This window comes from Rutidosis leptorrhynchoides, chromosome 3 (genome assembly GCF_046630445.1).
Source record: "Rutidosis leptorrhynchoides isolate AG116_Rl617_1_P2 chromosome 3, CSIRO_AGI_Rlap_v1, whole genome shotgun sequence".
NCBI lineage: Eukaryota > Viridiplantae > Streptophyta > Magnoliopsida > Asterales > Asteraceae > Rutidosis > Rutidosis leptorrhynchoides.
In genome coordinates, this window is record NC_092335.1 from 315,910,026 (window position 1) to 315,924,507 (window position 14,482).

Here is a 14,482-nt window from a genome sequence, read left to right on the forward strand (position 1 = left end):
GTGATTGGATTTGACATGCAGAATCACATGTGATTGGGTTTTACAATCATATGTGATTGGCATGCAGAATCACATGTGATTTACTGCATGTCAATTCAATCACATGTGATTAAAAAAAAATTCGAAAAAAAATTTAGAATTTTTTTTTTTCAATCACATGTGATTATCGCGCCATGTGTCGCACTCTGATTGATCCCTTGAATCTCAACTTAAAACTTGGTTTTATTTGAATATTTCTCTTCACTCCATAAGCTTAGAAAAATCTACTAATTTTGTTTTGAAAATATTAAAAGAAGCTTACTATTGTATAGTATGATTTCGTATTTTTTGTGCAAGTGCTATTAAAGTTATTAATTTTTAACTATGTTTAAACAATTGTCTTTTAAATTTTCATATGAGAATATCTATCAAAAGTTGTATATGTCATGTGTTGTACATTTAATTTATATCTCTAAAATGATAATGTCATAAATAAATCTTATTTAAGCTCAAAAAAATTCTAAAATAAAAGAGAAAATTTTAAATACTCATGATGATGTCATTAAAATAATTATTGTATTTAATAAAAAAAATTAACATGTTAATTGTATAATATATGAAGCATAATGTACAACTTTATGAAAAAACATCTCATTACCATATGTACAATATTTGAGACATTATGTACAACCTTATGATAAAACATATTCATAATCATATGTATAAACTTTAAAACAAATAGTACAATCTTTTACAAAACACCCCATAATAATATAATAATAATTAAATTATTATTATATTATTATTCAAATGTGAGTTCTCTTTACGGGATTAATTACGTTATAAATGTATACGAAATACATGTTTCAATAAAAGATGTAGTGTATGCTTTTATGACAAGAAAGATAGTAATTATGATAAAAAATTGAAAGATGGTGGTGAGAGAATAAATGTAGTTAAGTTATTCTGATCAATTTAAGTACGTCAATATGTTTGTAAAAACAACGATAACTTTCTTAGTCGAAATTCGTGATTTCACGGGTCATTAAATTAAATGACTTTAGCATTTACGTTCACTTAATACCTAAAACATATCATATTAAACTGTTTCGTTTAGATAAACCCGTGATTTCACGAGTTAAAATAATATACTCGTAATATCTTTTCCCTGGGTACACAAACAGCTTGTGAAGTGATAGCCTATAGATGTAAGTAGGGACTATTTATATAAAGAAGTCCGAATTAGAAGGGTGTAAAAGGTTTGTTATCAAAGTAACGAACCAAAAAATCCCAAATCAATCGAGATGACCCGATTGAAAAGACACCAGTTGAATGTTGGAATCGAAATTCGAAATTGAATTTTAAGAAATCGAGAATGACATTAGCAGCTGGGATCGGGTATGTGCTACTAGCACTTGGGCCTTCTCTAGCCCTCTTTGTTACTCTCATCTCCTCTAAACCCTTTTTGATTCTCACCCTTCTTTCTAGGTAATGTTCATGATTTTTTAAGTGATTTTGTTACTTTTCATTTTTTAAAATTGTAGAATACAGTTATGTGTATGGATATTGATCTTGTGTAAGTGTTATTATGATGATAATTTGCTGGGGATTCATGTGTTAAGGTCCGTATATTGTTTCTGTATGTGAAAATGGGTCAGTTCAAGTTAATATCATCTGTCAAGTTAATATTTAATATAAGTGTTATAATGATGATAATTTGCTGAGGAAACGTGCCAAAATGATTTGGAACAGGCTTATTATTCATCCTGCAAGACTTATTAGCTAAGTTATGATAAAATGGTGAAGTTTGATCTTTTAGTTGTTTATGAAGTTATCAAGTGTTTCCGGGTCAACCTACCTGATCCGTCAATTATTGAAAATATTTGATTTTTGGGATGTATATCATTGTTACGGAATGCTATAGTTTTGGATAAAATTCGACGTTTGGAAAATATTTTTTTTTTTTTTGGTTTTTTTTGTTTTGTTTTTGGTTTAGCTTGAGTTTAGATGATAATGTACGATGTTTGATATACGTTGTATGTTTGTGTAGTACGCTGGTGTGGTTGATTAGTTTGATTGTGTTGTCTGGAATTTGGAGAGTGTTTCTTCCACTGAAAACAGCAGCGTGGTGGCCTTATGCGATTATCCTATTGACTTCTATTGCTTTCCAAGAAGGTCTCCGCCTCCTTTTATGGAGAGCTTACAAGTACGTTTTTTTTTATTTAATTACTTACGTAAACACTCTTTGTGGTGAACTTACAAGTATCTTATTCTTTTAATGGTTTCAAATTGCTACTTGAATATTTACAAGATGTGTGTGTGTGTGTGTGTGTGTGTGCTCACGCGTGTGTGGGTGTCTTGGCACTACTTCTAATATTCATTTTTTATATGAATCAAAAAAGGATGTATTGGATTTGTTAATTCAGAATTTTGACTTTTATTTTTGAGGAGTTGACTATGATGAAAATCTCTGCTTGTGCATTGATCAGGAAACTGGAACATGTGTTGGATGCCTTTGCTGACAGAGTTGCTAAACCACGCCTCTATCTTACTGATAAGATGCAAATCGCCCTTGGTAATATCATCACTTCTATAATGATTCCATGTATATGTATATATTTTTCATTCAACTAGATGTATTTAACTTTCAAAACTTAAAACATGTTAATTGACATATATAACTCTATTATATGATGATGCTAAGTACAATACATATAGGTATTGAATGACATTATAAGTACATTTATTTACTTACTCTCTGACTACTTTTGGTATGGAGACATTGGATTATATTTCAGTTCCAGTTTTCAGTAAATTTCTCATATATATGTATTCATATCTTGTTAAGACTATCGTATCTCGCCTCTTACATATACTTCACTTTATACTTGGATCCTTATATATTTTAAAAATATAATTGAAAAACTTAACAATATACAACTAACATGAATATTGTGCTAACATATATGCCCAATGGTATAATATCAAATTTTGGGTTATTAGACGTATAATGTCAGTGTTAGAATAAAACTTGTCAACTTAAGTTTTGTTGCATCTTCAAGGTTTTTTTTTTTTCCCCCCCCTGAAGAATAGGCAAATTCATTATGTAGATTTCAGCTCAGTGTAACCAAAAGAAAACAGATAGGATTGACAGCTGTTAAATTGTGTGCAGCTGGTGGTCTTGGTCATGGTGTGGCTCATGCCGTATTTTTCTGCCTCAGTCTTTTAACTCCTTCATTTGGTCCTGCAACATTTTATGTTGACAGGTGCTCTTATGCTCCATTTTTTCTCATTTCTGGCAAGTATACTCTCAATCTCTACGTATATTACTTTATGTTGAAATTTGCAGTATTTATTTTTCATGGAAAAGCGTTGTGTTTTGCATTGTTATTTTTACAAATTACCGGTGGCGGTTTAAACTGTCTATGTGAAAGCTGTTTGATTTAGATTTTAGCTCCTGACATAATCTAAACCATCACAAGATAGCCCAGTGGTTGGGGCCTGAGTTCCTTGCAATAGGTCTCATGCACAAATCCTGTCTAGGACAAATATTTTGTGGTGGTCAGGGAAGGGTTGGAAACAGCCAGAGTGTAATCCTGTTGAACTGCGTACATCAAAGGGACGATTCGGTCGAGTCGGACGTTGACCAACGTTGTCTTTTAGTAATAAATAAATTAAGCATATATATATATATATATATATATATATATATATATATATATATATATATATATATATATATATATATATATATATATATATATATATATATATATTACACATAAATATGTGTAATTATGTATATCAAACATTAATATAAATATTTCAAACAAAAAAACATAAACATTGCAAACATAGATATATGGCACAAAATCTAAATTTAAAAAATATAAAAGTCTTGACCTAATTTTGACTTTGACCGACTCGTAACCGACTCGGACGACCCAACTTTGACAAAATTTGATCCGAATTTTTATTGTTGACGACTTTTAAAGCGGTTTTGGGCGAGTTGGCACGGTCTAGTCCCCAAACCGGCACGTCAGTCGACTTGGCCGACTTTTACAGCAGTGGCTTATGGTTGTATTATAATTCTACTGGTTGGCTTCGATTTTGATGGGGGTTTTTTTTTTTTTTGAAATTTACAGCCATTATTTCCCTTGCATTTGTCACAATCCACACTTTCTCGATGGTAATTGCGTTTAATGGATATGCGCAAGGGAATAAAAGTGACCAGCTGATTGTTCCGGCCATTCATCTAATTGCTGGAACATTGGTAACATCTCCTGCTTATATAATTACTTATTTATGTGATCCTTCGGTCACACAAAGGAATACGCGTATTTGGTCATCAGGGTTTGTTGGTGTTGATAATTCTTTTCTCTTATTATATGCAGACTCTCGTAAATCTGGCATCAGGTGGGTGTATTGTCGGGATCCCATTGCTGTATGTAGTTGCGCTGTCAACATTAGCCTACTGTGGAAACATGGTTTGGCGCAGATTGACAGAAACTCGAATTAGACTCGAACGTCCAACTCAATAATCGGTAGGATTGGGTTGATGTTGATTCTTTTCAATGTTTTTAGTTTTTTCATTGTAAAATTGAGGGTTTATTATTGTTGGTTAGGCGACTGTAAAATGCCTTTTGAAAATGATTACATTTTGCTCTTGTATAGGTTGCCTTTATATTGTTTTTTCTTGGTATGGTAGATTATCTCATGATAAAAAAACTAGTATATGACATATATACTTGCAATTTTACTATTGAACTAACTGTGTTTTATAGCATAAGCCTTAGAAATGAGTTATAAGAACTTGTTAACTCAAGACAATGTCTTTTGTTAACGTTAACATATGCAATCCAACGTTAACTTGGGTAATCCACTTGAGTTCGCGCATAGAACTGTTAAAGAAGGGGATGTGTTTTGTCTCTTGACAACTAATGAAAATTTAGATAACGTATTCGGATGTAAAACATGTTTTCATCCTATTTAGTGTTGAGGTCTTGGATATTCTCAACACAGGTTTTAGGTTAAAACCTCACTAAGAACTTATGTTTGGATGGTTAGGAAAATGGTCAAAACGGTCTTGGAATCATCCCGTTAGACTGCGTATATCAGACTAAATATGCTTCCCCTCTCCGAGTACACTGAAATGTAAAACTTTATCCGTTTTTATAAAAGTAAGTAGAAATCCATGATTCTTAAAACAGAGATTTTAGTTTAGCACATCAATTAATCCATACTCCATATTTGGTAATGATAAAAAAGTGTGTAGTCCGTTCGCTTGACCCTATGTCGCAAATCTCATGAGGCGTTTTGGCAATGACATTCAAATCATACTTTGAAGTTTCTCAGAACCAAAACAGTTCAACTTTTCATGTATCCTATGCATAATGCACTATCAACGAAATCAAAAAACAGATATAATTAAAATATTTTTCTTAATTTACTGCTAGACGAGATGTGCATAAACATTTTCACTCCGATCCGCTTATATACGACAAATGAAGTGTGGGTAAGGCACACCATGTAAGTTGTATTGATGTACTTACAGGAAAGTAAACAGAAGTATAGTATATGACATTTTTTTGGTGTGTTTTTTTGTTTGGCGACAATTAAATTGGGACGGATTGAATATCTTATTTGAGACGATATGTATATATTTTTGATAAAATTATTATATAGAAAAATATAGGGCAAATTGCCCAAAAAAGTAATATAAAGGTCAGTTTTTTTCAATAAAGAGTATATCGGTTTTTTCTTTGCCCGTAAAGTAGTTTGATTTTAATTTAGTGCACAAAAAGGTAACTTGATTTGAAAATGATTGCAACTAAATGATTGCAATTGAGGTAAAAGATGACATGTGGAATTTTTATTTTATTTTTTTATGACTTGTATATTACATGTGTAAAACTTTCATTACCACATCACTAATTATATATTTTTAATCTAATTTTAACTCCTTCCCAATAAAATAAAATAAAATAAAATATTAATGTATCCTCATCTTACCTGGTTCCATCGTGAATTCGTCATCATCATTAATCAATTCAATTCAATCAAAATAATAAACTTAACACAAAAATAAAAAATAAAAAATAAAAAATAAACTTAACAATAAATCTAAATTGAGTTTTTTTTTATCGTTCGATCGTCATCATCGCCATCTTAAATTAGTCATCCTCATTATCTTAAAGCATCATCATCGTCATCTTAAACCAATCTTCATCATCATCTTAAATCATCGTCATCTTCAAACCTCGCCGGACCTGCAACATCTCCAATGGTCGGTCTTGATTTCCGTTCAGCAAGTGGTGGGTTTTGTTTACAGATCTGGCGTTTGGATCGAACGAAATTGCGATGAACGCTGTAGGGTTCGATGGTTATATATTTACAAGTCTGATGGGTTTCATTTACAGATCTGGTGGTTATTCCAATTCTTCAAGTAACAATAAATTGGGCGGCGGCGAGGATGATCAACGGTGGTGGTGCAGTCGGAGGACGGCCGGTGGTGGTGAAGTTCAATTGGGTTTTTGCTTTTAATTACTTAATCAAATCCTGAAGTTACAAAGAAAATGAATACTATAAATATTTTTGAATGTACGAGACTTTCTTAAAAACTTTTTTTTAAAGATTCTGAATGTGATAATGATAATGATGCTTATTATTTTTTTGTTGAAGATGGAGATACAATAAAGAATCCTAGTCACTAAATTGTAAAAATTAAAAAATGTTAAAATGCTAGTCACTAAATGAAATATGACATGTAAATACACATCATGAATAAAAATTATAAAAAAAATTCGTCACATGTTACTCCAATTAACACTATTTTTCAATCGGACACTCTTTTACGCACTAAATTGAAATTAGAATCTTTTGTGGACAAGAAAAAAACGAATTTACCTTTTATTGGAAAAAAGTGGCTGTTATGATACCTTTCAATTTGGCCAGGCCAAAAATATATGTAGACATAGTTCCGACCCATTAAATAAGACCTGACCCGTTTAAAATGGGTTTCTCGTATGATTCAATTCAATTCAAGGACCGGACATGCATTCCACGTAGTGTAAATAAATTCACCCATTTCTTCCTCTCTTCTTACTGAAAAAACAAACAATTTATAACAATTTTTTATGTAAATGATCTGTGTTTATGCTTATATTTATGATTCGTCTTCTTCATATAAATCCCCTAATATACAATTCCAATTTTAAAAATGTAACTGATTCATCATTAACTCCATATTCAATTTGTAATTTGCAATTGTAATTGTAATATTACAGTTATTATTACTCCTTCATCATTGCTTTCTGCATTCTTCCAGATTTATTACCAGATCAAGTATATTAATCTCTACTATCAACATTTTGCATTGGTATGTATCTATAATCTATAATATTATTCTTATTTTTCATTTTCTAATCATATATTTACAGTCTATAATTGTATTACCTTTTCACTCATTCAAAGTATAACCTGTTGAATATGTCACTAGAATATATATATGAAAGAATGTTTGATTATGTATTTAATTCATTTTGTATATTTATTTAGGCAGCTGAGATTAATAATGAAATATTCATGAATTGTTTTTATTTTTGCATGCAGAGATCGATCGATGAGTACATAAGTATAAATTAAATTAAATAGGTTAAGAAAATGGGGGTTATGTCAAGACGGGTACTGCCCGTATGCAGTTACCTCTGTGTATGTTGTCCTTCGTTAAGGGCTAGGTCACGACATCCTGTTAAACGTTATAAGAACCTTCTTGCAGACATATTTCCACGCTCACAGGTGAATACTTCAACTAATTATTACTACTAATAAACTAAATTTGTAGTTCAAAATATGTACATGTAGTGAATGGTAATGATGGAAATTCATCATCATTAGACCGAACCAAATACGTCTTCTACTGTTATACAGAAATGATAGTTAGGCCTATTTAGTTAGCCTGAAAATGGGCTAACATCACAGGTCAACCATCCAAGATAATTTTTGAAAGTTGGACCTTTTCTGAAAGGCCAATGATATTTCCACCAACATTTCTGCTAAATCCACCATAAAGAACAACTATTCATGCTTGTAATACAACTACTTATTGCATTATTTGGTGGGTTTATCGAGAATTATGGTGGAAATAAATGATTGACATGTCTTATTAAGCCAATTTGTTGAAGAGTTGTAAAAGTTGATATAATATATTGGATGTCTAACTTGTTAATAATGCTATAAACATAAAACAGTTTTTCTTTACCAAATTGAATGTCAGGGTGGTGAGCCAAATGAGCGCAAGATTGCAAAGCTTTGTGAATACGCTTCTAAAAATCCTTTACGCATACCTAAGGTATATTACCTTTTGAACTATAGAGAGAAATTTGTATCTTTTTTACTCTAGTTTAGAAATGCACATCAGTTGGTCATAGTATGTACCTGATGTGTCGTTATGTTTTCTCTTACAGATCTCCGATTACTTAGAGCAAAAGTTCTATAAAAATTTGCGGAATGAAAACATTGTGGCGGTTAAAACTGTACTGCTTGTTTATGGGAAGTCGCTATCCTCTTGTAAGAAACAGATGTAAGTTATATACATTAAGTCTTTGGACAATTCATCTGACCATTATTTACTCAGTACTTTTTAAGTTGTGCTCTGTTATTTTCGTTTAACTTTCATTTACTGTTTGCAAAAATTTTATAATTGTAATAACATTATGTGTTTGATTTGATTTAACCACGAATTATGAAGATCTTATAACATTTACAGGCCACTCTTCGCTAGTAGTTTTTTGGAGATAGTTGGTACCCTACTGGTGCAAACACAACATCATGAAATGCAAATTCTTGGTTGTCAAGCTCTTGTTAACTTCATAAAAAACCAGGTACAATTAACCATATTCGTCTCTATAGCGAAAAATTACCATTTTTACAAACTTTAAAATAGTAAAGTTTTTCTGTTGCATAAACGCCAGGTGGACAGTGCTTACTTGTACAATTTAGAAGGCCTTATTCCAAAACTTTGCCAACTGGCTGAAGAAGTCGGAGACGATGAAAAAGTATTAGAATTAAGAGCAGCAGGACTTGAAGTGTTGACCTTTATGGTAAAAAAAATAAAATAAAATAAAATAACACTGAATTATTTTGTCTTTATAATTTTTACATCGTATAACATGAATATTCTGAATTAGGTGCAATTTATGGGAGAGCAGCCTCATGTCTCGGTGGATTATGAGAATGTACATTGTTTTCTCAGTAATGAATTTGTAGTTCACTGATATATTTTTTTGTTAGTCTGTTTTTAATTATACATTTGTCTTTGTTTTGCATTTTTAATAGATTATATCAGTGACATTGGAGAATTATACGGACATTTCATTGAATCAAGACACCAAAAAGTACGACAAACAACTTTCTCAAGCACATGCACACGCGCCTTCATTCGCTGACTTAAACAAGATTGCAGATACGGTCAACTCTTACCGACAAGATGACCCACCTGAGTAAGTCAAACTCATATATTCAAATGTGGATTTTCGGTAATAACCGCATTATTAAAAGCTCGAGTTCTTTTCAGAGATGCACACAAGAACCCATGTTACTGGGCCCGAGTTTGTTTGTGTAATATGGCTAGATCAGCAAAAGGGGTAACGAATGTTCGACGTGTACTGGAACCAATTTTTAATAGATTCGACACCCATAAGCTGTGGGTCCCAGAAAAAGGGCTTGCTTTTTCTGTTTTGAAGTATCTGCAGATGATTTTTGATGAATCAGGTTACCGGTTTATTTAAAATTCTGAGAGCATATTTGGGATTGCTTGATTTTTAATGTTTATATCGTTTGAAATTTTTTTTTTTTTTTATGTGAACTCAGATGAAAGATCTTATTTATTATTGCCAATGTTGATTAAGCATCTGGATAATAAGGAAGTTACCAAGCAGCCGATATTGCAGTTGCAAATTGTAAACGTTGTTACACAACTATCAGAGTATGTAAAACAGAATGCGTCAGTTAGCGTTGTTGGTGCAATAGCTGATCTCATAAAACATTTACGCAAGTGCCTGCAGAGATCGTCTGAATCATCCAGCCCTATACAGAGCTCTGATGACTACTACGATGACCTTCAACGTGCTTTAGAAAACTGTATCTCAAATCTCTCATGTAAGGTTTGTAATGCACCTTAGTTGGTCTTTCAAGTTTTATGTTTTTCATTAAAGATTTGTTAAAGCCCATTATATAGTTAAATTAAAATGTAAATGAATATGATAATAATACAGTACTGTATGCAATACTGTTGTATTAGTTTGCTTTTGTTTATGTTGATTTGTTAATGTAGAATAAATCAAGAAATATTGTTAACTTTACTTGATTGTAAGTAGGTTGGAGATGTGGGGCCCATTCTCGATACGATGGTTGTAGTGCTCGAGAAAATCCCAATAAATGCTGATATGGCCAGAGCAAATATTTCGGCTGTTTATCGAACTGCACAAGTTATCAGTTCCATTCCAAACAAAACCTACTACCAAAAGGTATGTGCAAGTAGTATAATATTGATTATGTTGTATACTACTTCTTTAATTCAAATAGTGTTTTTTTTTAAAACAAAATTTTTTAAATCAGGCATTCCCGGACGCTTTATTTCACCACTTGCTCTTAGCAATGTCGCACCCGGATCATGAAACACGGGTTCTTGCACACCGTGTTTTCTCTATTGTGCTTGTCCCATCTTTAAGTCAACCTTGGTCAATCTACGATTTAATACCTTCTTCTTCTTCACAAACGGGTAATTCATCGATGATGTCACAACGGGTAGCAGATGGTAACAAAAGTATACTTGAAACCATTGATGAAGATACAAAGGAGATAGAGGATGATAATAATGAAGAACATGTGAAGCCCACTACTGAATCCTTATCGTGCGGAAACAATAACGTTTCTAACGGTGGTAGTAAAAAAGTATGAGAAAAACATGTATACTTGTTTATATGTTCATATATTTATAATTAAATACTTTCCATGCATCTAATTCTAGTTTCTGTTTATAATGAATTGTGCAGCCCCCTAGTTCCATGAGATTGAGTAGTCATCAAGTGAGTCTTGTTCTTTCATCGATTTGGATTCAGGCAACATCCATGGAAAATACACCTGCAAATATTGAGGCTATGGCCCAAACATATACTCTTGCTTTATCGTTTATTTTGTCAAAGGTAATGATAATTTCATTATCGGTTTCTATGGTACTAATTTATATATTTTTATCAAGTCGTGTGTAATAATACTTTCCAAATGCTCTCTCTTTGTGAAAGTTGTTGCTTAATACATCCGCCATAAGCAATTATATACGTGTGTGTGTGTATGTGTCTGTGTATGTGTGTGTGTTTGTGTGTACATTGTATATGATGTCTATTTTTCTCAAATTGTATACATTGTTTTTTCAAGGCTTCAAATCATGTGGCCCTACTTCGTTTTTTCCAGTTGTCATTTTCACTCAGAAGCATCTCTTTGAATCGACAAGGTATCATCTTTAGTTATTAAATATCACAACCATAGAGTACAATGCATTTGGATCACAGATTAGGTTTTGTCTAGTACTAAGTAATACTCTTGGTATCTGTGGTTAATAATTTAATGTTGATTTTTTTTTCAATTTCATAAAGGAGGCCCACAACCATCCCGAAGAAGGCCTCTGTTCATGTTGGCTTCATACATGATTATTGTTACCGCAAAAGCGTGCCAACTTCCGGAGCTAATTTCCATGGTTAAATCAACATTGACAGAAGAAACAGTTAGTTTTATTTCATATTTTTATGTAGTCGTTTTTTTATAAATTATTGTATTTTTTCATTCAGTTGTTTCGTTTACTAATAAAGCTAGCTCGTACGACAGGTGGATCCTTATCTTTTGTTGGATAAAGATATCAGGCTTCAGGCAATTTGTACAAATCCAAATGACAAAAACTGTTATGGATCACAAGCAGATGATGCTTCTGCAGTGAAATCACTTTCTGCAATAGAATCAAAGGATCAACAGTTAAAAGATACACTTTCGTCTCACTTTGTATTTACTCGTGGCAAATCATCTGAGGTATCTACATTATATTTTACCAAACTGAAACACGTTTTTTCACGTTGTCGAAGTATGTGTGCTTATTTCTGCATTTTTCTCCGGTTTCACATTTTCGTAGTATATAAAGGTTCTTACACGATCCTAACTCTATATACACTTAAACACTTGGAGCCTGGAACTCAGTGTCAAAAATAGAACATTGTACTTTTTATACATTATTATTTTTTTTAATTTATATCTTCAAATGTTGTTCAGGAAGAACGATTAAATATAAAGGCACAAATTTCACAATGGTTTGTGCCTGATGAAGACTATCCTTTGGGAGCCCCATTGTTTTTGGGAACACAAAATCCATGTCCACCAGAAATTCAAGCATTTGATGAGGTTCTATATATGCTTCCTATATCTTATTTTCTTTTTGTCTTTTTAATATCCTTTATCCCAAATTGCAACATTTTCTCTTTTCAAGTAAATCCAAGTTTTTTTCCTTCACCAATGAGCTAATAACTTAGTGGTAGCCGTTGACTTAAAAGCTGGGGCCTACCATGTAGAAGCTTTTGCCAAAATGGGCGCATGGGGTTTACAACCCTTGACATAGAATGATACTCAAACCTAACAGGGGTATTCGGTGGTGGTATTTTACAGGCATCTGGCTCTAACAGGGGTGGGGTATTCAAAGGAAACACTAGGCTTGGGTGATCTTTGGATATTTAATTTTTAGTCAAACGCTCGTTTGAAGTCAATAATGTTGCAACTGTCTGGAACAAAAGGAGTAGATATTTATGTTTCTCGATGTTTACAAATTGCGCTTCCAATGTTTTTTTTCCCCAGATTATGCCAAATGTAGAATCAGTAGATGAAGATGCTTCAGATCAATATGGAAACCAATCAGATTCCAAAGCTTCAGTTTCTGAAAATTCACATGATATTCTAAGTGTCAACCAGCTAATGGAATCGGTATAATTGTTTAATCGATCATTTATATCTTCTCCAATATCATCATTTTATTCTCACAATTGTAAAACTGGATAAATGAAGAAATCAGAAATGATAGCATGGTTGGGTTGAGTAACGAGCCTTTTGTTGTCTGTGTCAAAATGAGCCGGATTGGATTGACCCGAACACTTTTTTTTTTTTTTTTTTTTTTTTTTTTTTCATTAGAGCTAAATATAGCCCAAATCGATCTTTTTATATGCAAATACACTCTGTTGACCCGTTTCCTTTTTAGCTCACCTAATTATTTATACTTTACCTTTCAAAGCTAAATCATATAGCCCAAATGGACATTTTTATATGTAAATGGTCCGAGACTGCCACCCTAGTAATTTTTATTTAATATAACTAATGACGGCATACGTCTAATTTGTGTGATTAACAGGTAGTAGAAACAGCGCGTCAAGCCGAAAACATGCAGGATTCGTCTGATCCTCTAACTTACGATCAAATGAAAAGTCAATGTGAGGCACTTTTGATGGGTAAACGTCAAAAACTATGTGTTCTTCAGAGTTTTAAAGAACAACAACAAGAAGCCATGGCACATAAATCTTCTAGTGAAATTGAACAGCATACTCCAATTATATCATCAAATAATGTAAAATCTTATTTCCTTTCGTAACATCTTTATTTGCACAGAAATAAAATTTGTAAGTTTTTTTATTAATTATTTGTTGTGGCAGCAGATGGAACTTGCGGAAGCGGAAGAAAAATCTTCAGCGAGTGATCAGGATCAAGTGCGTGATCTGAAGTACTCCCGTTTGAAAGAGTACGGACAACAAGACTCTTTCAAGTTACCGGCTCTAAGTCCATACGACAAGTTTTTGAAGGCGACTAAAATTTAGTTAATTGACATTGTGTCTTGTAGATATGCATATTAGCAATGATTGCATTCATTCATTCTTTTTAATTGTTGCCATCACCCTCTAGATGTTGTATTTGTTTTGTTATACAACCTTGTTTCAGCATTTGAATATTTATTGTTGAACAAAGTTTTGACTCCATAAAAACTACAGTAATAAAAACTTATCGAGTTGCAATTATAGGGTGACCAAGGGTAGGAGAGAACTCAGAGAACTTTCAGACTAACCTCAATATGTGGTGCAAATTGACTCAATATGTGTGCAAATCGAGCTCAATCTGTGTGCAAATTGACCCAATTTGGGTGCAGATTGATCCAATACCCAATCTAGGTGCAGATTGAATCAATCTGTGAGTTCTATAGCTTCTCTCCCGCCCTTAGTTCTCTCTGGATTCTTTCACTATATAGAATAAACGTGTTTATCATTTTGGTCTTAGATACTTTAAAAAATCAGACTTTTGACCGACTTTGACCCAACAGAGTTTTTGACTGACCTTTTAGCATTGACTGACTGGTTAAACATATTCAGACGAAACAGGACCGCTAGTCACCAAACCCCCACAACCGCCGTTTGCAATCATGCTC

General features: G+C 32.6%; 2 protein-coding genes across 2 annotated transcripts; both read left to right on the plus strand.

Moving 5' to 3' along the window:
• The first annotated feature begins 1,268 nt into the window (after window positions 1-1,268).
• On the plus strand, window positions 1,269-4,739 carry LOC139897456 (gamma-secretase subunit APH1-like). The gene is made up of 6 exons (XM_071880157.1): window positions 1,269-1,467; window positions 2,030-2,185; window positions 2,469-2,554; window positions 3,152-3,277; window positions 4,125-4,252; window positions 4,374-4,739. Exons 1-6 carry the CDS (start codon window positions 1,355-1,357, stop codon window positions 4,518-4,520), a joined length of 756 nt encoding a protein of 251 aa, XP_071736258.1. The 5' UTR covers window positions 1,269-1,354; the 3' UTR covers window positions 4,521-4,739.
• Window positions 4,740-7,345: 2,606 nt separating this feature from the next.
• Window positions 7,346-13,996, plus strand: LOC139901092 (protein SEMI-ROLLED LEAF 2-like). Its single transcript, XM_071883831.1, has 20 exons — window positions 7,346-7,357; window positions 7,591-7,776; window positions 8,255-8,329; window positions 8,445-8,560; window positions 8,747-8,861; window positions 8,952-9,080; window positions 9,168-9,215; window positions 9,316-9,479; window positions 9,554-9,750; window positions 9,850-10,142; window positions 10,356-10,505; window positions 10,597-10,932; window positions 11,034-11,183; window positions 11,416-11,491; window positions 11,634-11,761; window positions 11,863-12,060; window positions 12,298-12,426; window positions 12,874-12,999; window positions 13,421-13,633; window positions 13,719-13,996. The coding sequence occupies exons 2-20, from the start codon at window positions 7,642-7,644 to the stop codon at window positions 13,878-13,880; spliced, it is 2,940 nt and encodes a 979-aa protein (XP_071739932.1). The 5' UTR covers window positions 7,346-7,357; window positions 7,591-7,641; the 3' UTR covers window positions 13,881-13,996.
• The last annotated feature ends 486 nt before the right edge of the window (window positions 13,997-14,482 follow it).